Genomic DNA, 24,372 nt, shown 5'->3' with positions numbered 1-24,372 from the left:
GTAAATTAGTATATTTTAATTCAAGTATTTCAATAATTTCATGAGATGACTATGGGCAAAATACTCCAGTTAAAGAAACTGTTAGACATTTAAAATTACATTGCTTGTAAGAGACACTTCTAAAATACAGAGAAACTGTTTTTCACTTCTGGGATAAGATGATACAGACCAACTTTCTCTCCTCTTTCCCTCTAAATACAACTGAATAAAAATAATTCAACAGACAATTAACTACAAAAGGACTCTGAAAGGCAGAAAGAGTAAGTAGAGTGGCTAGGAACATCAGGACTTAAAAAAAATTAAACTGTGGTAAATTCTCCTGCTTTGATTTTTATCTCCCATACATACCTCACTAGGCACTAGAGAGCCCTGCAATCTGCAGCCACATGGAATAGGCTGGGGGGCGGGGGGAGATTGGGGATGTGGACACATGAAACAAGAAACCCTGATTTCTGGCCAAGAGACCAGGAGGAGAAGGCTCAGTAGGAACTAGCTGGGGAGACCCATACTTCGTGGCAGCAGTGGCCTCATCTAACCAAGGCAGTAGCTCCAGCCTGTGTCCAAGAGGGCCAACCCATCCCACACATCTCACTGGCTGGCAGCAGAGGGCCTGATTTGCTGATAGTGGTGGTGTCAGCTGAACCCAGGAGGCCTACCGAAACCTACAACCTAAATATGTACAGGGCAACTGTCCACTAAAAGAGGAATTTAAATAGGATCGAGAATCTCTTAACACAATATTCAAAATGTACAGGGTATAATAAAAAATCACTGGTCATATCAAGAAGCAGAAAAATCACAACTTAATTGAGAAAACCCCAACAGATACCAACACTCAGATGAATCAGATGTAAGAATTATCTGACAAGAGATTTTAGAGCAGTCTTCATAAAATTACTTCAACAAGTAATTATGCTTTCCCTTAAAAAAAAAACAACTAAAATCAGGAAACGTGAGAACAAATCATTAGAATTTATTCAACATGCACAACAAAGAGAAAATAGCCTGAAAAAATGAAGAGAGCCTCAGGAACCTGTGGTACTATAACAAAAGATCTAACATTCATACATCAGAGTCCCAGAAGAAGAGAAGAGGTAGTGGTGCTGAAAAAGAATAACAACTGAAAATTTTCCAAATGTGGCAAAACATACAAACCTATAAATTCAAGAATGCAAGCACTCCAAACAGCAAAAGCCCAAAGAAATACCCACCAAAATATATCATAATTAAACTTCTGAAAAATAAAGACAGAGAAAATCCTAAACAACAAATGACGCATATACCAATTCAAATAACAGTGGGTTTTTCGTCTGAAACCATGAAGGTCAGAAGGAAGTGGTACACCATTTTTTAAGTGCTGAAAGAAAAGAACAGTCAACTCTTCAGAAATGAAGGAGAAATAGACAGTCTCCAACAAAGAAAAACTAAGAGGCTTTGTCAATAGCAGATGTGTCCTTACATTATGGCTAAAGGAAGTTCTCTAAACAGAAAGTACATAAGAGAAGAATTGGAACTTCCAAAAAGGAAAGAATAATGGAATGGGTTAAATCAGGGGGAGATATACTAGATAATCCTCCCCATGAACGTCTTAAATCATATATGACGGTTGATACCCTAAGTAGGTAGACGAAATACTAGAGACAATTATATTTTTAAAATGTGTGTGTGGGGGGGTATGTGGTTGTGAAGGGACCATACGTGGAAATAAGTCTTCAACATTTCACTTGAAGTGGTAAAACATACTGTAATATCTAGAGCACACACCAGGAAAATGATACAAAACAATATATTCAAAACAGCATAAATTCAAGACGGAATCCAAAAAACGGTTGAAGAAACCAAAAGGAAGCAAATAAAAGATAAACAGAGGAACCACACACAGAAGAAACAGAAAATAATAAAAATGGCAGATTTACGTTCTGTCATATCAATAGTTACTATTATGGAAATGTTCTAAATAACACAAATTAAAAAACAGACAGTGGCAAAGTGGATAGAAAAACACGAAACACAGTCTAACTTTATGTTGTTTATAAAAAACTCACTTCAAATACAACAATATAGATACACTGAAAGTAAGAGGATGGAAAAGAATACATACCATGCTAACATTTTTTTTAAAAAAGCAAGCCAGAGTGGCTATATTAATATCAGAGCAAAGAAAGAAAACTACTGTGGACAAAGAGCACCAATACATAGTGATGAAATAATTGATCAACCAAAAGATACAGTGACCTTAACCAAACAATGTGGCTTCTTCAAATCTGTGAAGTAAACAATGGCAAAAGCTGAAAGGAGAAGCAGACAAACCCACAATTACAGTTGGGGATATCAATACCCCAATATCAGTAATTGCTAGAACTATCAGAAATTAGCAAAGATATAGAAGAACTGAATATCACCATCACCAATATGAACTAATTTAAATCTAAAGAAACTTCTACTCATTAACCGCAATTATACATTCTTTTCAAGCACCCATGGAATATTCACAAAGGTAGACCCTATCCTGGATAATAACAACCTCAACAAATTTTAAATAATTGAAATAACAAAAAATATGGTTTCCAACCATAATGGAATCAAACAAGAAATCAGTAACAGACAGAAAATAGGAAAATCAATAACACTTGGAAATTAAACAATGTATTTCCAAATCAGCCATGTGTCAAAGATGAAGCCTCAAATGAAAGTTTTAAGAATTTAACATTAAACAGAATGAAAGTGAAAATACAACATATTAAAAACTCTGGGACATACCCGAAGTAACACTGAGAGAGGAACTTACTAGTGCAAAATGCTTACATTTTAAAAAAGGACAGGGACTGAATGAATAATATAAGTTCCTACCTCCAAGAAACTAGAAAAGAGCAAAATAAACCCAAAACAATCAGAAGGGAAAAATTTTGAGAGGACACAAAAAGCACTAACCATAACTAAGAAGATAAATTGAACTATGTTAAAGTTTTTCTGTTCGTCAAAAGGCAAATTATGAGAGTGAAAGGTAAACAATAGCATAGGAGAAGAGATTGGCAAATGTATCAAAGGGTTTGTAGCTAAAGCATAGGAAGATAACTAACCCATACATAACACACATATGCCATATGACTAGGTCAAATAGCTACTTGTAAAAAGAGAAACATATTTTTAAAGCAAGATGGAAAATACACATATTAATATATACAATTTAACTGTCATATATTCCTAATCCTTTACTAAAAGGACCTCTAAAACATTTGCCTATTTCTCTACCAACCTTTATTCTTTTTAGCCAACTTTTAAAATAATATTAAAATACTAAACTTTTAAAAGAAAAAAAATTTGTTTTAAAGGTGGTACGGAGGATTGAACTTGGAACGTCGTACATGTGAAGCAAGCACTCAACCACTGAGTTACACCTGCTCCCCTATTTTATAATTTTTAATAATTGATCAAAATTAAAATTAACTTAAAAATATTATTTCAGTTTTACATCATTGGCCTTATAATTTTTTAAATTATGTATGTGGTTAACTTATATAATGGAGAGAATTAGAAAGATTATAGCTAAAATACTATGATAATGGCCTCTATTCTGAACCTAGTTTTCTCTAGCTCTGTTTCTGGATTCTGTATTTTAGAAAGACATTATCCAAAGGAAAATATCTGAAACTACTACTATCTCCATACTTTTACCAGTATTTTTAGTATTTAAGCAAAACATGTTCTAAGTCAAATACTTAACAGCCTTCTTATATAAGAAAACTAGTATGGGAATACAACTATTTGTCGGATTAATTTAGTGTTCTTAATTAAAATCCTGCTTCCAAAAATTCCATAATTTTAGTATAAAAAATCGCATAATTATACCCAATCAAACTATTTTTATTCTTGAAAAAATGTATAAAGGGGTGCACTCTAAGTAATCTGCATCAAATTCAAACTAATAATTTATCTTTGGGATTAAGAGCAAGAAAATCTTGGCTTCACAGATTTGGAATTAATCAACTGTGAGACTAGAATAAATTACTCTCTGAATCTCAGAATTTGCATCTATAAAATGGGAGTAGAAATACTTACCTCCTCCTAGGTTCTTGGGAAGGTTAAACAAGAGAATATTAAATAAAGCAAATGTATTTCTTGGTAAATAGAAAACACTCAGTATATGAAAACATAAGAATGACTTACTACCATGGGATATAGTAATGGCAGAAACTCCAAACTTACAAGCATTTATAAATAGTCAGATGTTCTTAAACAATATGGGATATATAAATTGGTAGTAATAGCTGTCAAGTTTTCTGCTTTATCATTAAAAATTACCTGCAAGATTGTCAAGCATGAAGTTCAGTAGCTTTCTGGTTCCATCTGGGTCTTGGTATAAATTCAGAATATCCTGTGATAAAGGATTGCCTAAAACAGAAGACAAAAATAAAAACTATAAGATTTAAAACTGTAAGACATGACAGAAATGTACACTATAAAACTTAAAATCTTAATTTTCTAAATAGAATCCCACTGTATTTAATACATTATATACGGATATATATATTTTTATAAAATACATAACATTTACATATTATGTAGATTTAAAGAAATTATATAAATTAAGGAAATTGTTAAGATACTAATAGAGAAAAACAGCTAGTTATGCTTAAATTTTATCAAAAAAACCCTATTCTCTCTCTCTCTCATACACACACACACACACACACACACACACAATCGGTTCAACTGAATATCACAACCTGCTCCTTGAAGAAACCCTTATATTTTCTACATTTATATTTACAGACATGTTTCTACCTGAAAGGCAAACCACCCTATAAGAGAAAGAATGAATGATATCACAGAGAAGAGATGATTCTCTTAGCATATTCATATTACATATTGGAAAGAGAAGATATTTCAAGTGAGAAGAAAACCTGTTACCAAATGAATTAGTGAAAGGAAATAAGGAAAATAAAATCTTTGTTATTACAGTGATAAGGGATATCTAAGTATTAAGGAATAGATTTTTCCTTTATTAAGAAATAAAGGAGGCATTCATAAAGATAAGGAGTAGACTATCAAGCAGATTTAGAAATTATTAAGGGGGGGAATTCCAAGAATGAAGGTTTTAATGGTTAAAACAGTTAAAAAAAACTTCAACACAGCGCCTACTCACCAGAATGGCTAAAACCGAAAACACTAACCAACCAAGCATTACAAGGAGTGTGGAGTACGTAGAATTCTCATATACTGCTGTATGAAGTATAAAATATACAACTAATCTGTAAATCTGGCTGGCACTTTCTACACTGACACAAAAGTGAAAAATGAAACTTTCTGGGTAATGGATATACTCTATATCTTGATCTAGGTGATGATTACATAAGAAATATATCCAGAGAAATGATCCAAAATGTATCACTGAGAGATGGAATACATGAGACACTAAAATATATGGAAATTAAGAGTAGAAAAGCTTACTATATATTAAATTGGAGTTATAGAAAGAATATAGAGAGAAGAGGTATTATTTGAAGAGAAAAAGACTGCAGACTTTCAAAAGCTAGCTAACTCAAGAAATGAATAACTGATACAATCACCACAGTGGATGTATAGCAGTTTATGCAAGGGTTTTTAAAGAAGCTTTATATTACATAAATGTTCCATTGCATAAACACACTTCATATGATAGAAATAGAAGGAAACATCCTCAACACAATAAAGGGTAAATATGAACAATCCACAGCTAATATCATATTCAGTGGTGAAATGATAAAGGCTTTCCCTCTAAGATCTTGATCAACATAAAGGTCTTCAAGACCCATCCATGTTGTCCTGTGTGTCAATACTTCATTCCTTCTTACAGCTAACTAATATTCCATTGTTTGTATATACCACAATTTGCTTATCCCTTCATCTGCTGTTGGACACGGGTTGCTTCCAACTTTCGGCAACAGTGAATTATGTTGGAATGAACACTTGTAAACAGATACCTGTTTGCTTCTCTGCTTTCAATTCTTCTGGGTATATAACCAGCAGTGGGACTGCTGGTTCAGATAGCAGTTCTTTGGTTAGCTTCCTGAGGAACCTTAAAACCGTCCTCCACAATGGCTGAACCATTATACGTTTCTACTAACAATGGAAGAGGGTTCCCTTTCCTCCACATCCCCTCCAACACTTCCAGTTTTATTTTTTTAAATTATCAATCTAAAAGATGTAAGACGATATTTCATTGTAGTTTTGATTTGCATTTTCCTAATCGCTAGTGTTGAGCATCTTCTCGTGTGCTTTTTGGTCATTAGCATTTTTTTCTTTGAAGAAGTGTTTATTCAAATCTCTTGCCCATTTTTAAATTGGTAGTTTATCTTTTTATTTTCGAGGTGTAGGATTTCTTTATACATTTCTTTATACATATGGATAAATGGTTACCAAATATTTTCTCCCATCATGTAGGTTGTCTTTTCACTTTATGACAAACTCCTTTGAAGCTCAAAAGTTTTCAATTTTGAGGAGGTCCATTTATGTTTTTCTTTTATTGCTTGCACTTTTGGTGTAAAATTTATGAAAACATTTCCTACTACAAGATCTCGTACATGCTTCCCTACATTATCTTCTAGGAGCTTTATGGTCTCGGCTTTTATATTTAGATCTTTGATCCATCTTGAGTTAAATTTTGTATAAGGTGTGAGATGATGATCCTCCCTCATTCTTTTGGATACTGGTATTCACTTCTCCCAGCACCATTTTTTGAAGAAGCTATTCTGTCCCAGTTGAGTGGACTTGGTAGCCTTGTCAAATATTAGTTGACCATATATGTGAGGATCTATATCAGAATTCTCAATTCCGTTCTGTTGTTCAGTATGTCCATCCTTGTGCCAATACCACGCAGTTTTGGCCACTGTAGCTTTGTAGTACAGTGGTATCTCAGTATTCATCAGTAATTGATTCTGGGAAGCACGACAAGTACCAAAAACGATGAGTACCAAACAAATTTTTTCCCATAAGGAGTAATGGTAAATAAATTTAATATATTCCCAAACCAAAGACAATAAACATTTTTAAGGCAATATGTAAAAAGATAGGGTTGTATAACATTTCTTTACATGAGCAATAAACCTAAAAATTAATAAATACTTAGATGAAATAAAATAAAAACCAGTACTGAGAAGAGTGCATGGCATAATGGGATGGTGGGAGGAAAATGGTGAGAAGAAGTTACATGGAGTTTTGCTTGGAAGGAGAGTCCCCTCCCAATAGAACATCAGGCACTTGTACTTCAAGTGTTCTTTCTCTTTTCTGCCTTTTTTCAACTTGCACCACAGGATCTGACACACTCCTTGTCACCTTGACTAACAACTTATCTAATGAAGACTGCTTCTGTCTTTTCAGAATTCTTCAAAAGTGTGGAATTGTTTGGTTATTCAATAAATTTACATTTCTGTTTGTCAGAGCTATGTCCAGATGATAGATATTTCTCGCAAAGTTTTGAACTTCTGCCCATTTTGCACACATTTCATTTATCAAGGAACTGAGGACATCCTCCCTTATCTCATCCCTCACCTGAAGAAATCACTTCAGCCACCTCTTGTTGCTACTCCTTCTGTAGTTCCTGCAGCTTCTCAGTGCTGAGCTCTTCATGATGCTCCTCCACCATCAGCAGCAGTGACCTCTAGACCCATGGATTGGGCCAAAGACACAATATCCTGCACAACTGTACCCTCTGTACCTGCAGGCTTTGGGTTAGCCTCAAATCCTTAAAAGTCTCTCTGGTCTCATCAGTTAAAAACAAGGTGGGGAATAAAAACTTTGAGCTCTAAGTACTCTCGAAATCCACTGACAAATTTATCAGCAGCCTATTTATTAGCACCCACTGCAGTGCCATGCCTCACACTAGGGATGCTAGTCTTCTTTTAAAAATTATGACTCAGTTAAGGTTTGTTTTTCAAAAGATTGGCATCCAACACTTTCATTTCTTCACATATCATGGTTTCTGATAACATTGCTGCCCCGCTAACTGCTTCTTGTTTACCCAAATTAATAAAGCAGCTTTTCAACTTCCTCAAGTGTTTGGGAACATTGCTCTGTTACTGCTTTAATTCCTTTTGTAACATCAGCCTTTTTTTAATTGCTTCTTTATTCTTAATGATGGTGGAGACCACTGTTCCAGGCATTACTGATCTTGCTTGATTACTAGCTAGTAATGTAAATACCGCTCTCATATTTACCTATTATTTCTTTTTTCGCTCAATGGTGGTGGAAAGTAATTTTCTTTTCTGCTCAACATTATCACTGCTCATTTTCTTAGGACCCATGATGAGGGAAAAAAATGCAAAAATACACAAAATGACCACAAAAGCTTAAGACTGCAATGAGATTTGCACAGGGCAAGAGCTGCCACATGACTAACAGGGGCCCTGTGTTTTGGCTAGAAAGGGTAGCAAGTCATGAGGCAACTGACACCAACAAGTTCTAACTTGCACATCGAATACCAAACAAACAAGTACTGGGACAAAATTTTTGTGTCAAAATGCATCAAGTACCAAACTGGACATGTTTCAAAGCAGTTGAGTACCAAGATATGAATGTATGCTTTTTTTTTTTTAGGAGGTACCAGGGACTGAGCCCAGGACCTCGTACATAGGAAAGAGTCGCTCAGCCACTTAAGCTACATCTCTTCTCCTGTGGTATGCTTCAAAGTCAGGTAGCACGATTCCTACAATTTCATTTCTCTCTTTTCAATGTTTTTGGCTATTCAGGGCCCTTTTCCAAGATTTCATTTTATCGAAATGCATTGTAATGGTAACTAGAGAATACCAAAGACAAATAGAAGATTTAAAAACCAGATGGAGTTCAGTCATTGCAGAAGACTCAAAAATTATGACAACAAACTACAAATGCAAACAATGGAAGCTAGAATACAATGAATTAATTATCTTAAAGGAGTTAAGATGGTATTGGAGATATCAGCATTACTTTCTCAGTTATCAATAGAAAAAGTAATCAGAAAATCAGTAAAGATGGAGAAGACAAGAACAGTGTCAGCCAACCAGTGTTTAAATAATACTCCACTCAAAAACAGAAGAACATGTTTTCTTTTCAAGTGTACATAGAACATTCACCATATTCTGAACCAGAAAACAAACTGTAACATATGTAAAAGAAATCATACAAAACGTTCTAACAGTAATAAAATTAAATCAGGAATCAAAAACAAACAGGTATTTTGAAAGTACCCAAATACATTGAAATTAAGTGTAACACAACTAAGTAATCCATGGGCCAAAGAGGAATTCACAAGGGAATTTGAATTATTAGTTAAATTAAAATTAAGCTACATCTTAACAAAATTTCTAAGGCACAGCTAAAAAACAGTATTTAGAGATAAATTTTAGCATTAAATGATTATATTAAGAAAGAAAAGTTTAAATTGTCCCCTGCTCCCACCCTGCCTTTCGCTTCCTTACACTTTGCCCGCCTGTTCCTCGTAACCTCCCTGTATTATGGCCCTTCTCAGCAGCAGTTTGTGCTGCTGCCTCCCTCTGCCCCTCCTCCCAGCCACTGTTATCTTCCCCCTCCCAGCCGATCGCTGTTCTCCCCGCCTCATTTCAACCGCCCTCATCCCGTATCCGCCCCGGCACAACCTCGGAAACAACCCCCTCTGCCATCAATGGCTTACGTCATAAACCGCAGGTCCGCCCTTGCCTCTGCAGCCAATCCTCAGCTGCCCCGCGGACATGCCCCTCCCACAACCTCCCCGCCTCCATGACACTATAAAACCCCATGTACTTCCTGAATAAAATCAGACCTGCGCATAGACCTCGTCTCCGTGGTTTTTCCTCCATCGAACCGCGCGTCCCCCAAGCCTTGAGCCGCCCGCTGCCGCCCCGGTCAGGCCGTGGCGTAGGCCCGATCCCCGGCAGCGACTCGCCTGCAGTGACCCGCCTGCAGTGCCGCAGCAGAGGCCAACAGGTGGCGCCCGAACAGGGACCCCAGCTACGGCCCCTTGTCTGGCCAGCCCGCTGCTGACCCCTCGCACGGGACCCATCGCCGTCCTCCCGTGCCGCCGCTCAAGGTAGGGACTCTCCGGTGTTGCTCCCTTCACCCCCCTCCTGAGCCCTCTGCCGCGATGGGGGCCTCCCTCTCATCCCGTCAGGTTCCTCAAGTCCGCCTGCTCGCTGCCCTCTTAGAGACTCACCACGTGAAGGTCTCTCTCCGTCAGCTACAGCGGTATTGGGACCTTCTCCTACCCTTTAACCCTTGGCTCGTCACCTGTGCTCTCTGGAGCCCAGAGACCTACGAACGTTTAATTCAGCGGGTGACGTCTGCTATGGAGCACGATCGCAAGCAGTTTCCCCCCGGCCTTATCCCGACCCTCGTCGCTATCCGCGCCTGTCTCCAAGGTGTGCCCTCCCCTGCCTCCGCTCTCGCCTGTGAGCCTAGCCACCCTCTCACCTGCGATCCTGATGGAGACGACGATGCTCGTTCTCTGTCCGCCCAGCTAGAGGCCGTGCTCGAACTGGATCCCCCCACAGCCTCCGATCCGGACCCCAACCAACATGGCGACCCCCCGCCTTCTCCCCCCCCCCACCGCGTCCTGCAAACAATGCCAACATGGCGCACCTCCTCCTTCTTCTTCCTCGGCGCCCTCTTCCCGCCTTTACCCACCTCTTCCTGTCTCGTCGCCATCCGGTCCCGTCCCGGATGCCTGCCGATCGCCATTTTCGGCTAAACCGGCAGAGCCTCCGGTGCCATCTTGGCCTGTACCTGGAAATGACGTGGCCACTCCTCCATCTTGGCCCGAGGCCAGAAGTGATGTCAGGCGTGACGTCACCGTGCCGCCATCTTGGCCAATCAGGAACACCGTTGCCGCCGCGCCCTCCTGGCCGGCGCCCGGTGGCACCGCCCATGCCTCACCTCCATGGCCCGCTTCACCTCCCGCCTGCCCCAGCAATAGCGGGAGCATCGGGAATCCTCCTCCACCAGCGTATGACACCGCCTTTCTCACCTCCCCCACTCCGCCTCTGGCTCAGATGTTCCCCCTCAATCCCGCTCGCACTCCGCAGAGCCCACAAGCGTGGGTCCCCTTCTCTCCCAAAGACATCCAAATGCTCCGCAACGCGATAAAAGAGGATGGCCTTGCCAGCCCTCATGCCCAAGACCTTCTCGAGCGTATGACCATCCCTCGCTGCATCCCTTACGACTGGATCTCTCTAGCCCGAGCGGTTCTCTCCCCCGGGCAATTCATTGACTGGCGAGCCCATCTCGGTGTCCTGATCGACAATCAGATTGCCGACAATGCTCGTCAGGGTGCACATTACCCTGCAAACGCATTTCTCGGGTTCGGCCCTTACGGCGATCCCAGCGCCTACACTGCCACCCCGCCTGGGTTTTTCATCCAGCTCCGTGACTGTGTTTTTCGAGCCTTCCGTTCGTGCGCCGCGGCCGCCCCAGAGCCCCTCGTGAAGCTTTTCCAAAAACCCGAGGAGCCGTTTAATGAGTTCGTAGCTCGTGTGCAGGCCGCTGCAGAGAGGCGAGTTGTCGGCAATGCAGCCCGCGAGTCCTTCGTTAAGGACATCCTGCAGGAGGGGGCTAACCCAGCTTGCAAAGCCATCATTCGTCCCCTTCGTGACAAGCCGCTCCAAGACTGGGTCCTCGCATGCTCCGGAGTTTCTGGGCAAGCATCTGCGCTTGCAGCGGCTATTGTCGCGGCAGTCCAAACAACCAACACCTGCTTCCGCTGCGGCGAATTGGGCCACTTCGCTCGGGAGTGCCCCAACCTTCCGGCTCCGCCGCAACCCGTAGTCCAGCCTATGGTGCCACCACCGCACCCTGTTCCTGCCGCCCGGCTGCCCTCCACCCCCTGCCCGCGCTGTGGAAAAGGGTATCATTGGGCTCGCGATTGCCGTGTTCCGAGACAGCCTTTAAACGGGCAGCGGGGCAAGCCTCAGCCCCGCCACCAAGAGGCTCCAATCGCCCCGTGCCAGCCCCGCCCGTAGGCATCCACTGGTCCGTTCCCATGTCGCCCGCTTCGCAGCCGCGCCTCACCATCAAGGTCAATGGAAAGTGGATGGACGGCCTTCTTGACACCGGCGCCGAAATCTCCTGCATCCCACTCTCCCAAGCTCGTGACTTCCCACTCACAGCCGGACCCATCATCGTAGGCGCCACAGGCCAGTCCTCCTCGCAACAGGCGGCTGAAGATCTTGCCTGGCATGACACCGATGGACGGTCAGGGTTCTTCCGTCCCCTGGTTCTCAGGGATATCAAGCAAGTCCTTTGGGGGCGCGACATTCTTCACCAGTCAGGCGCCGTTCTTTTTACTTCGCAGCCATTGCTGCCCCCCCAATAGTTTTGGCCGTTGCTCGCGTTCGACCTCCAGCACCCGTTCCTCTGCAATGGGACACAGAGGAACCCATTTGGGTGGAGCAATGACCTATGACTGCCCCGAAACTAGCTATTCTTCAGGACCTCGTGGAAGAGCAGCTCCGTGCTGGCCATGTTGAGCCCTCCACCACTCCATACAATACTCCCATTTTTTTCATCATCAAAAAATCTGGCAAGCCACGCCTCCTCCACGACCTGCGAGAGGTTAACAAGCACATCAAACCCATGGGCTCTCCTCAGCCCGGCATGCCTCACCCGTCAGCCTTCCCGCGAGATTGGTATGTGGCAGTCCTCGACATCAAGGACTGCTTCTTCTCTATCCCCCTGCATCCGGATGACCGCCCACGGTTCGCCTTTACTGTTCCCCAGCCCAACCACCACCGGCCTGCCAAACGGTATCAGTGGAAAGTCCTCCCCCAAGGCATGAAGAACAGCCCTGCCATCTGCCAGCTGTTTGTGGCTACTGCTATTGAGCCCTTAACCTCCGAGGCCACTATCGTGCATTACATGGATGACATCCTTGTAGCCCATCCGAGCGAGCCAAAACTACAAGCTATAGTTGCCAGTCTTCTCTCCAATCTGAAAGATATCGGTCTTCAGATCAACATAGAGAAAGCCGTTTTCCACCCACCGTTTCAATTCTTGGGCTTTGAAATCTCGGAAACGGTCACGCCCATGGCGCCGCTTATAAACGTCCCCAAAACCATGACGCTCCATGATCTCCAACAGCTTTGTGGCCAGCTCAACTGGCTGCGCCCGTCGCTGCCAGTCACCACACATCAGCTGCAGCCTCTGTTCCAGCTCCTTCAGACCACTGGCCCACCATCACAGGCACCCACAAAGAGGGTCACCCTGTCGTATGAAGCAGAGTGCGCCCTGAGCTGTGTCAACTCTGCCCTAATGGACTGCTTGCTCCAGCGAATAGACCCAGACAAGCCATTCGCAGGACTTGTCCTTCCCACCCGTGGGACCCCCACTGGCCTCATCTGGCAGGACGGTCCACTCCTGTGGGTCCATTTAGCCAAAAGCAAGCTTCGCAAAATCACCCCCCAATCCGTCCTGTTCGCGCAGCTCGCCATCGCCCTTGTTGAGCGCTCCACCCACCATTACGGGCGTCATCCAGATGTCATCATTTGGCCCCTTACAACTCAGCAGGTCACTCACTTGCTAAAGGACTCCATAGATATGCAGGCACTGTTCCTCCTATTCTCCTGCCCATTCGATAATCACTTCCCCCAGCACCGCCTCATACAAGGCCTCAGCACGCTCCCCGTCGCAGCTCCTGACCATTTCCCGTTCCCGTCCTCTAAGCCACTCCCCAACGCCGCCATCGCCTTCACTGACGCCTCCAAGCACTGCCTTGCTATAGTCCTCTACAAGCCAAACTCCACACAACCCCTCTGCCACACCCGCCGACATAGCAGCTCTGTCCAAGTGGCCGAATTGAAAGCCGTCACTCTGGCTCTCCAATACCTCCAGGACCAGCCAGTAAATATCTTCACGGACAGTCTCTACTGCCTGCAGGTCTCTCGTATCCTTGCCTTTGCGGCCTTCCTTCCGCCTGCTAGCATCGGCAACCGGGACATCAACCTGGCCTTAGCTGACCTTCAACTCCTCTTAGAGAGGCGGCGACAACCCTGGTTCATTGCCCATGTTAGGAGCCACTCAGGCCTCCCAGGCCCCTTGGCTCACGGCAACCATCTCGCTGACCAGGCCGCCCAAGGTGCTTCCATCAATGCCCTTAGCCCCGCAGCTGCCGTAGGAGACATTATCAACCAGGCAAAGACCTTGCATGCGCGCTTCCATCTTGGTGCGCCCGCCCTCCATCGACTCCTCCCAGAACTTCCCATCGAGACATGCAAACATCTGGTGCGTGCGTGCCGCTCCTGCGCACCTTTGCTGCCCCTGGGGCCACTCCAGCCCCAGGGTGTCAACCCGCGCGGATTGCGGCCCAACTCTAGATGGCAATTAGATGTCACACATGTCGCTTCCTTTGGCCGATGGAAGTTCCTTCATGTTGCCATCGATACGTTTTCGCACCTCTGCTACGCCGTCGCCCTCCCGGGAGAGTCTGCCAAGTATGCCACTCAAGCGCTCCGGGAAGCCATCCTCTTCATGGGAGTCCCTTGGGACATAAAGACAGATAATGGCCCCGCCTACCGCAGCGCCGTCTTTGCCGAGTTTGTGAAGCTCTACAACATCACCCACCACTTCGGCATCGCATACAACCCGCAAGGCCAAGGACTTGTTGAAAGAATTCACCAAACCCTCAAGATCCTCGTCCAGAAGACTAGAGACACTCAACCTCGCCTCACCCCACGTGAAACAGTCACGCAAGTGCTCATCCAGCACAACCTGATGACCTTTGACTCTGAGGGGCTTTCGCCCGTCCACAAGCACTGGGGGCCCTCTTACCGGCCCACTCCGGCTCCTCTCGTCCTCTGGCGCGACCCGCTCACTAGCAAGTGGACCAGACCAGCGCCCCTTCTCACCCAAGGGCGAGGATTTGCCTGCGTCTTCCCGGAATCTGCACCCCAGCCTGTCTGGATCCCTGCTCGTCTTGTTAAGCCCTTCACTCCACACGGCCCTGCCGACCTTCCACCTCCCGACCCCCTTCCCCCTGATGATTCCCCCCTGCCATAATGATGGCCCCTCTCCGCACCTCACCCCCCCCCCGTGAGGTTTTTCTCCTCTTGTCATTGCAGATGACGCCTCCAGTCGCCCAGTCGAGCCCGCCTGAGTCTGCCCCTCCTGCGCCATCACCCGCAGGGACCACGCCAGCTCTCTCCCGCCGCGAGCGATGTTGACGTCGTCTTCTTGTCCGCCGCTTGAGCCGTCTCTCCCTCAAAGATGCCTCCATCGAGCAGCAAATTCTCCAGCTTCTCCGTCGTGCTCGCGCCTCCCCTGCCCCGCGCCCTCCTACCACCCCCCCCCTACACCTTCTCATCATTATGCTCTCCTTAGCCTCCTCAGCCCAGGCCACGCCCCTTTGGGCCGCCCTTCTTCAACCGCCTGGTTTCCTCTTTCTCTCCCCTCACTCCCCCACCTTCCCCACCATGTACTCCCCCAACTGCGACTTCCTCCCAGAAAGCTGCGACCCCCTCGCCCTTCCTGTCTCCTCGTCGTTGCCAAATGTCTCCATCCCTATTCCCCTCGACGCCTTGCAGTTCATCACCAACCTTTCCCTGTGCGTAAACCCCCGCAATAACTCCTGCCTTTTTCTCACCAACGCCACTCTTCTTGACCTCTCCCCCACCTCCCCCCTCAACGTCAACTCCTCCTTCAACGCCTCCGCTCTCAATGTCACAGGTCCCTGGCTTTTCCCCACCAACTCCGCCCCCATGCCCAGTTCCCACCCCTTCATGCGGCCCCTCGTCCAGCCCTGCCACGCCGACACCCTGCCGGCCCGCCTTCCCACTTTCCCTTGGACCCCCTGCCTCTACCCACGCCTCGCATTGGTGGCCTCTTCCACGGAGCCCCCTGCAACATATCCGACCCCCACAACCTTACCCCCTGCTATGCAAACCCCTTCCAAGTTTCCCCCCTGGTCCCCCGCACGTTTAGCGTCATGTCCCTGTGCAACCCCCACACCTGCTTCGATCTCCGCGCCCTTACCTGCCACCCCAATTGCCTTGTCTCCCACGCCAACGTCTCGGTTATCACCCATACTGTCTCCTCGCCTACAACCCCTCCCCCCAACGTCACCTTCACCTCCACCCCGTTCGTTCGACACCCTTACTATTTCCTTTTATGCCCCCCTCCTTCCGAATCCACCCTCACCAACTGCAGCCTCGCAAACCACTGGAACTCTTCCTTCCCTTCCGCCTTTCTGGTGATGCAGCCCCGCGTTGTGTGGCTCCCCGTTGACTCCCCCGACTGGGTTGCCCCCCAGCTGGTAGATCTCCCCCTTTCTCGCCACCCCCGAGATTTTGGCATCACAGCCGCCATTACTGCTGCCGTCCTCGCATCCCTCGCAGCCGCCACTACCGCGGCGGCGGCCCTTGCCGTCTCTTCTGGCGCTGCCTCCGCCGTCATCAACGCATCCACAGCAGCAGCCCTTGCCCTCGGCGACCAAAGCAACATCAACTACCTTCACCACCAAGCCTTATTCAACCTACAGCAGCAAATCGACCTGCTCGCCGCTGACGTTGCCGCCCTCTACGACATAGCCACCACCACCTGTGATGCCCGTTGGCCCCTCTCTAGCTTCTACTTAACCCCCCACCCCGTCAACTCGTCGGTGACCGCCCGCCTTGCACTATGCCAATGGATGTTTTCCTCTTACAACACCTCCTTCCTCAACTACACCCACTCCCTCCAGCAACACATCCTCACCCTCGAATCCATCAAGCCCCCAACCCTCTCAGCTTCCCTCCTTAGAGACGTGCTCCAAAAATTCCTCTCCCTTTTCCAACCCTCCAGCCTCCTCCTCTACGCCTTCCTTTTCCTCCTTCTCCTCCTCCTCCTAGGCCTCGCCTGCTGTATCCGCAAGTCCGTTCGCCAGCACCGAGAGCGGCAAAGGCTCTTGGCCACAGCTGTCCTAGTCCTCTCCCAAAGCCATCCCCTTCCCGAGGAGGCCCGGCACGCCCAGGTGTGGCTCACGGAGGTGGCAGGAGGCGGCCATCGATAGGGCCCATCGTGGTCGCCTCGAGCTGCGGGTACGGGTTCTCTGCCCTCCGCATGGGGAATCGGGCATTTCAGCCGCCCTCCCCTCTGCTCATGCCCCCCTCGTGCCCCCACGCCCCCTGCCGGTAGCCCCTCCTCGTTCCTTTCTCTCCTATTTCCCCTCCTCTCACCCCCCTCATCTTTCCTCCCCACAAAATGTCAATCCCACAAAACCTGTGCATTCTTATTTTCGAAAGAGGGAGCAATTGTCCCCTGCTCCCACCCTGCCTTTCGCTTCCTTACACTTTGCCCGCCTGTTCCTCGTAACCTCCCTGTATTATGGCCCTTCTCAGCAGCAGTTTGTGCTGCTGCCTCCCTCTGCCCCTCCTCCCAGCCACTGTTATCTTCCCCCTCCCAGCCGATCGCTGTTCTCCCCGCCTCATTTCAACCGCCCTCATCCCGTATCCGCCCCGGCACAACCTCGGAAACAACCCCCTCTGCCATCAATGGCTTACGTCATAAACCGCAGGTCCGCCCTTGCCTCTGCAGCCAATCCTCAGCTGCCCCGCGGACATGCCCCTCCCACAACCTCCCCACCTCCATGACACTATAAAACCCCATGTACTTCCCGAATAAAATCAGACCTGCGCATAGACCTCGTCTCCGTGGTTTTTCCTCCATCGAACCGCGCATCCCCCAAGCCTTGAGCCGCCCGCTGCCGCCCCGGTCAGGCCGTGGCGTAGGCCCGATCCCCGGCAGCGACTCGCCTGCAGTGATCCGCCTGCAGTGCCGCAGCGGAGGCCAACATTAAATCAATGGCCTAACTTTTATATTAAGGAGCTAGAAAAAAGTAAATGAAGCCCAAAGCAAGCAAAAGGAAGGAACTAGTAAAGAACAGAAACCAAAGAAATTTAAAGCAGAGAAACAAGAGATTTTCAATGAATATGGTACTTTGAGGGGGAAAAAAAGAACAAAAAATTTGATAAGCCTTTTTTGACTAGGGCAATAAGATAAAAATTATAAATAACAGGAATGAAATAGAGGACAGTCCAAAAGAAATTCAAAGAACAAAAAGAGGGATATTAAGAACAATTTTATTTCCATAATTCAACGACCTAGAAGGAATGGACAAACTCCTTGAGGGACAGAAACTACCAAAGCTCATTAAAGAGGAAATAGATAGATGTCAGTGAATTTGATGGATAAAGGACCTTTGAAAATTTTCCTCTCCATAAATGCAATGAAAACACTTGTCAAAATCAACTTTTTCAGTACTCTTGAAATTAACCAAAGACTAGAAGGAACACAAGGAATAAAAAAAAATTTTTTTTTTAATTTTTTAAAAGACACAATGTGGGTAAAACCAGGCAAGCCTGGTAAAACCAGTAGCCTTTGTTGCAGTTCTGTTTTTTTTCAATTTTTTTGGTGTTTTAACTTGTCCCTGTCCTAGTACTGCATTCCCTGGACAGTTTGACAGCCACTAGAATAAGGAAAACTGAACTGGAACTCTTTTCAAAGTCTTATATCCAAAGAACAGACATTTTCTGACATGCCTGGTGGTTCCCCAGACTTCTCCCTGCAAGGAGGAGTGGTGCTTGTTGAAAACAACTGCAGACAAATGTATTGACTTCACAGCTGCTTGATGTGATAACTGCTGGAATAAACAATGAACTTACTTAAAAAGCAAAGCTTAAAAGGCAAAGAGATATCCATATCGGCTTTGAAGAGATCAAATATATTCCTGGGAATCTAGAAAGCCATGGAGATGATAAGATTGTGCACAAGCTCAGGAAAGATCTGAAGACAACCTAAGTACTAACCACTGGCTGACCTTGAGGTTAAGTGCAAGCAGGATATAAGGAAAAGGCAAAGTTGTAAACTGTCTGGCTGCATATTGAAGTTGCAATCTAAAACACATACCAAAAGCCCCTCAGCAAAAAGCGACTTTTTGATGAGGTTACTTCAGTTTATGTCTGGAACAACTGAATCAGAATGAGCCTTAATCCTATTACTAGAGGTCTTAGAGAGAAGGCCTCAGAGGAGAAAGACATAGGGAGCAGCCAGAAGCTAGAAGTCAACAGAACCAAGAAACCAGAGGAGGCCACCATGTACCTTCACTGCCATGTGACAGAAAAGCCAAGGACCAAAGACTGCCAGCCGCTATCCCCAGAATACCACAGTCTCCTGAGAGAAATCACAGCCTTAATGACACCTTGATTCTGGACTTCTCTTAGACTTAAAACCATGAGTCAAATAAATTACTATTGTTTAAGCCAACCCACTGCAGTTAGGAAACCAAAACATCATATAAGGAAATCTCTATCCAATCATTAGCTAATCACTAAGCTAATTAAGTAGAGACTTCAGTGATCCTACAAAACAAAGAATGCATACTTTACAGAATTTTTTCAGAAAAGTCACTAAACAAACTACCATAATACACAGCAACAACAACAAATTCTGGAGAGGAGGAAGAATCTGATTTTTGGAATTGCCACAATGTATATTTAACATGTCCAGTTAAAAAAAAATTACACAATATACAAAGAAAGAAGAAAATATGGCCTGAACACAGGAAAAAGTAATCATAGGAAGCTGCCCCTAGGACATATGTTGGGTTTACTAGAAAAGACTTGAAATCAGCTATATTAAATATATCCAAAGACCTAAAGAAAACCATGTCTAAAGAACTAAAGGATGCAAATAATGTCTTAACAAATAAGGGTATCAATAAAAGAAATTATGAAAAGGAATAAAATAGAAATTCTGGAGTTGAAAAAGACAATGAAAATTTATTAGACAGGCTCAAGAGAGTCTTGAGCAGACAGAGAAAAGAATCAATGAACTTTGATTAGTCAAATGAGATTATCCAGTCTGAGAAAACAAAGGAAAACAGAAGAAAACTAAGAAGCACATAAGAGAGCTGTAGGACACCATCAAGTGTACCAGCATATGCATAATAATAGTACAGAAAACAGAAGAGAGAAAAGGGCATATGAGTGTAGGGGAGGGGAGAGAATAACCCAAAACATCCCAAATTTGATGAAAAACATTAATCTACACATTCAAGATCAATGAATTCCAAGTAGGATAAACCAAATGATATCCATACTTAAAAAAATTCTAATGAAACTGTTGAAAGACAAAGAAGGAATCTTGAAAGCAGCAACAGAAATGATTAATCGCATACCAGAATCCTCAATAAAACTAACAGCTGATTTCTCAGCAGTAACTATGAAGGCCAGGAGGCAATAAAATGGCATATTCAAAGAGCTAAAGAAAAAGCTATCTAACAAGAATTCTATGTTTAACAAATATATGATTTGAAAATAAAGAAGAAATTAAGACATTCCCAAATATATAAAAACTGAGAGAGTTCATCACCAGCAGACCTACAAGAAATATATCAAAGGTAGTCCTTCAGGCTGAAATGAAAGCACTTTAGACAGTAACTCAAATCCACATGAAGAATACCGGTGAAGCAAATTATATAAGTAAATATAAAATACAATATAAATGTATTTTATAACTTTTTCCTTCTATCTGATTTAAAAATACAATTGCATAAACCAATAATCTTGAAATTAAGTTAACGTGACTTAGAATGACATGAATTAGGATGCTAATTATAATCCCCACAGCTACCACTATGAAAATAACAACAAAATATAGCAAGAGAATAAACAAGGGAATTAAAATAGTACACTAGAAAATATCTATTTAACACAAAATTAACCAAATATCATAGAAACAAAAAAGACACAAGACATTAGGAAAACAAAAGAATGGCAGGAATATATCCTACCTTATCAGTAATTACATTAAATGTAAGTAGACCAAACCCTCCAATTAAAAAGTAGAAATTGGGAGAGTTAATTTTCAAAAACATGATCCAACTAAATGCTGTCTATAAGAAACACTTAAAATTCAAGACTCAAATATGTTGAAAGAAACAATTTAAAAATATATCATGCAAATAAAAACTGAAGACTGTAAAGACTACTAAGAATGGATATGGCTCAACCAATAGAGCTTCCGTCAACCATACAGGAGGTCCAAGGTTTGATGCCCAGGGTCTCCTGGTGAGGGCAAGCTGGTCCATGCAGAGTCCCAGCCCACAAAGGAATGTAACCACGCACAGGATTGCCACCCTGCCTGGAAATGCCACCCCGCGCAGGAGTGCCGGTGGATGCAGAGAGCTGGCGCAGCAAGATGACACAACAAAAGATACAGAGGAGCAAAAATAAGAAGATGCAGCAGAACTTAGAGCTGAGATGGTGGAAGAGAGTAATTGCCTCTCTCCCACTCCAGAAGGTCCCAGGATCAGTTCCCGTAGCTGCCTAATGAGAATATAAGCAGACACAGAAGAACGGAACTGGGGTCAGAAGAAAACAAACAAACAAAAAAGACTACTAAGAAGAAATAGATTATCTCAATATCCTATATCTATGAAAAAATTTGAATTAGTAGTTAAAGACCTTTTAGGCCCAAATGGTTTTAATGGCAAATCCTACCAATCTTTTAAGAAAGCAGTAATACAAATGTTATAAAAACTATTCTAGAAAATAAGAGGCATCAATACTTTCTAACTCTTTTTATGAAGTCAGCAGTATCCTGATACCAAATCAGACAAATACACTAAAGAAAAAAAAAAAAACCAAACTATAAACAATATCACTCAAGATCATAAATGTATAAATCTTCAGCAAAACACTAGCAAATCAAATACAAAAATATACTAAAGAAGTAATATATCAGGACCAAGCAGGGCTTAAAATTGTGGTTCAACTTTGGAAAATCAATCAATGTAAGTTAGCAAACAGACTAAAGAAGAAAATTTACTTATCATCTCAATAGATGCAGAGAAAGCACATGATCAAACTCAACATTCACTGATGACAAAAATCCTCAGCAAATTTGAAACAGACAGGAACTTACTTAACCTGAAAGTGCATCTACCAAAAAACTGACAGCTGTCATCATTCTTAATAGTGAAAGACTGAATGCTTTCCCCCTAAAATCCAGAACAAAAAAAGGATGTGTATCGTAACCACTTCTGTTTAACTTTGTACTAGAGGTCCTGGCCAGTGTGGTAAGGCAATACAAGGAATAGACATTGTTTAGGAAGGAACAAAATGTTCTATATTCACAGATGACAGGTTTGTCTATATAGAAAATCCTAAGAATCTGCTAAAATCAATTGTAATTTAATTCTATACACTATTAATGAATAATTGGAAATTTAAAATACCAGTTACAATAGCACCAAAAAAAGTCAAAACCGGTATAGATCTAGTAAAAATATTTGCAAGATTTGCATGAAGACTACAAAACATTAAAGAAATAAAGCACAGAAGGTCTGTGTAAATGGAGATAGATACTGCATTCATAAATTGGAAGATTCAATATTGTTAAGATGTCAATGTACCCCAAACTGATGTACAGATTTGACACAATCCCAATAAATATTCCAGCAGGATATTCTGCACAAATCACAAGCTGTTTCTAAAATTTATATGGAAATTCAAAGCATACAGAAGTGTCAAAGCAATTTTTAAAAATAAGAACAAAGTTGGAGGACTCACACTACCTAACATAAAGGCTCATCAAAAAAGTACAGTAATCAAATTTTTAGCATTGACATAAATCAATAGTTTCTATAGACCCACATGTATATGATCAACTGATTTTTGACAACTTAGCAAGAGCAATTCAATGTAAGAAGTCTAATCTTTTCAGTAAATGATGCTGGAACAACTGGATGTGCATATGGAAAAGAATAAACCACATACCAAAAAAAAATCCAAAATGAACCTGAGTCACAAAATAAAACCTAAAAGTAACATTTCTAGGAGAAAATCTTTATGTAGTTGGGTAAGACAAAGATTTCTTAGATGCAACAACAAAGACATGATCCACAGAAGAAAACTGACAAACTGAACTTCATCAAAATGAAAAGCTGCTCTTTGAAAGGCACTGTAAGGAAGTGGATTTGCCTCAATGGATAAAGCATCCACCTACCACATGGGAGGTCCGGTGTTCAAACCAAGGGCCTCCTGATCCATGTGATGAGCTGGCTCGTGCACAATGCTGATGCATACAAGGAGCGCCGTGCCACACAGGGGTGTCCCCCACAAAGGGGAGCCCCACGCACAAGGAATGCACCCCATAAGGAGAGCTGTTCAGCGTGAAAAAAGTGCAGCCTGCCCAGGAGTGGCGCCGCACACACGGAGAGCAGCAAGATAACGCAACAAAAAGAGACACAGATTCCTGGTGCCACTGACAAGAATATAAGCGGACACAGAAGAACACACAGCAAATGAACACAGAGAACAGACAACTGGTGAGGGGGGGGAGGGCGGGGAAGGGGAGAGGAAAAAAAAAAAAAGAATGGCATTGTAAAGAAAATAAAAATACAAGCCACAGAGATATTTTTGAGAAACCACATACCCTAAAAGGGACTTGTATCCCAAATATATAATGAACTCTAAAAATTCAATAATTATAAAAAACAACCCAATAATAAAACTAGGCAAGAGATTTGAACAGACCCTTCACCAAGGTAGATTAAAACCACAATGAGATACTACTACATCCTATTAGGATGGTTAAAAGGCCACTGTGGAAAACAGTTTAGCAATTTCTTATGAATTGTAATATACGCCTACCGTACAACCTCATAATCCCACTCCTAGGTCTTATACCCAAATGAAAATTTTTAAAAACTTGTAATAAAGATTTTGCCATGAAAATCTGTATGTAAATGCTTATAGTGCCTTTATTCCTAATCACCCATAATTGGAAACAACCCAAATATCGTTCAGTTTGTGAATGGATAAAAACCTATAGTACATACACTGGAATACTACTCACTCAACAACAGAAATCAATGAACGACTGATATATATCACAATATATATGAATGTCAAATGCACTATGCTAAACAAAAGAATTCAGACTCAAAAAGCTACACACTATATGTTTCCATATATGATATTCTGGAAAAGTAGTTTCCAAGGACTGAGAGTAAGAGAAGTTGTTGACTTCAATGGGCACAAAGAATTGATGGTGGTTAGTTACAAGACTACATATATCTGCCAACATTCACTGAACTGTACACCAAAGGGGTGAATTTCGCTACATATAAAGTATACCTCAATTAAAATTTGCTGAATTAAAATTAAAAAAAAATACATTCAGGGTACAATTTCAAGAGTAACCATAGAATCTAGAAATAGAGTATATATATTCCAAACCAACAGAAAAAATAAGATGAGAGACTAAGGAAAAAATTATTTTTAGAAAGGCAAGAAAGGAGAGGAAAAAAAACAGTGGCATCAAAATACAGGGTGGCAGTAACAAGTACAAAAATATCAGAAATTATAATAAGGTGTGGCAGTTTGAAATTATTTT

At 43.4% G+C, this 24,372-nt stretch overlaps 1 protein-coding gene across 3 annotated transcripts in view; it reads right to left on the bottom strand.

Annotated features, from left to right (window-relative positions):
- Positions 1-24,372, bottom strand: part of CNOT6L (CCR4-NOT transcription complex subunit 6 like) — a 118,662-nt gene that overhangs the window by 47,489 nt on the left and 46,801 nt on the right. For all 3 annotated transcript variants that reach the window (XM_058296548.2, XM_071215922.1, XM_058296547.1), the window contains exon 5: positions 4,303-4,392. In XM_058296548.2, the coding sequence (XP_058152531.1) occupies positions 4,303-4,392 (90 nt within the window). The remainder of the gene's footprint in view (positions 1-4,302; positions 4,393-24,372) is intronic.

This window comes from Dasypus novemcinctus, chromosome 1 (genome assembly GCF_030445035.2).
Source record: "Dasypus novemcinctus isolate mDasNov1 chromosome 1, mDasNov1.1.hap2, whole genome shotgun sequence".
Lineage (NCBI taxonomy): Eukaryota > Metazoa > Chordata > Mammalia > Cingulata > Dasypodidae > Dasypus > Dasypus novemcinctus.
This window is presented reverse-complemented; position numbering and strand designations above follow the sequence as displayed.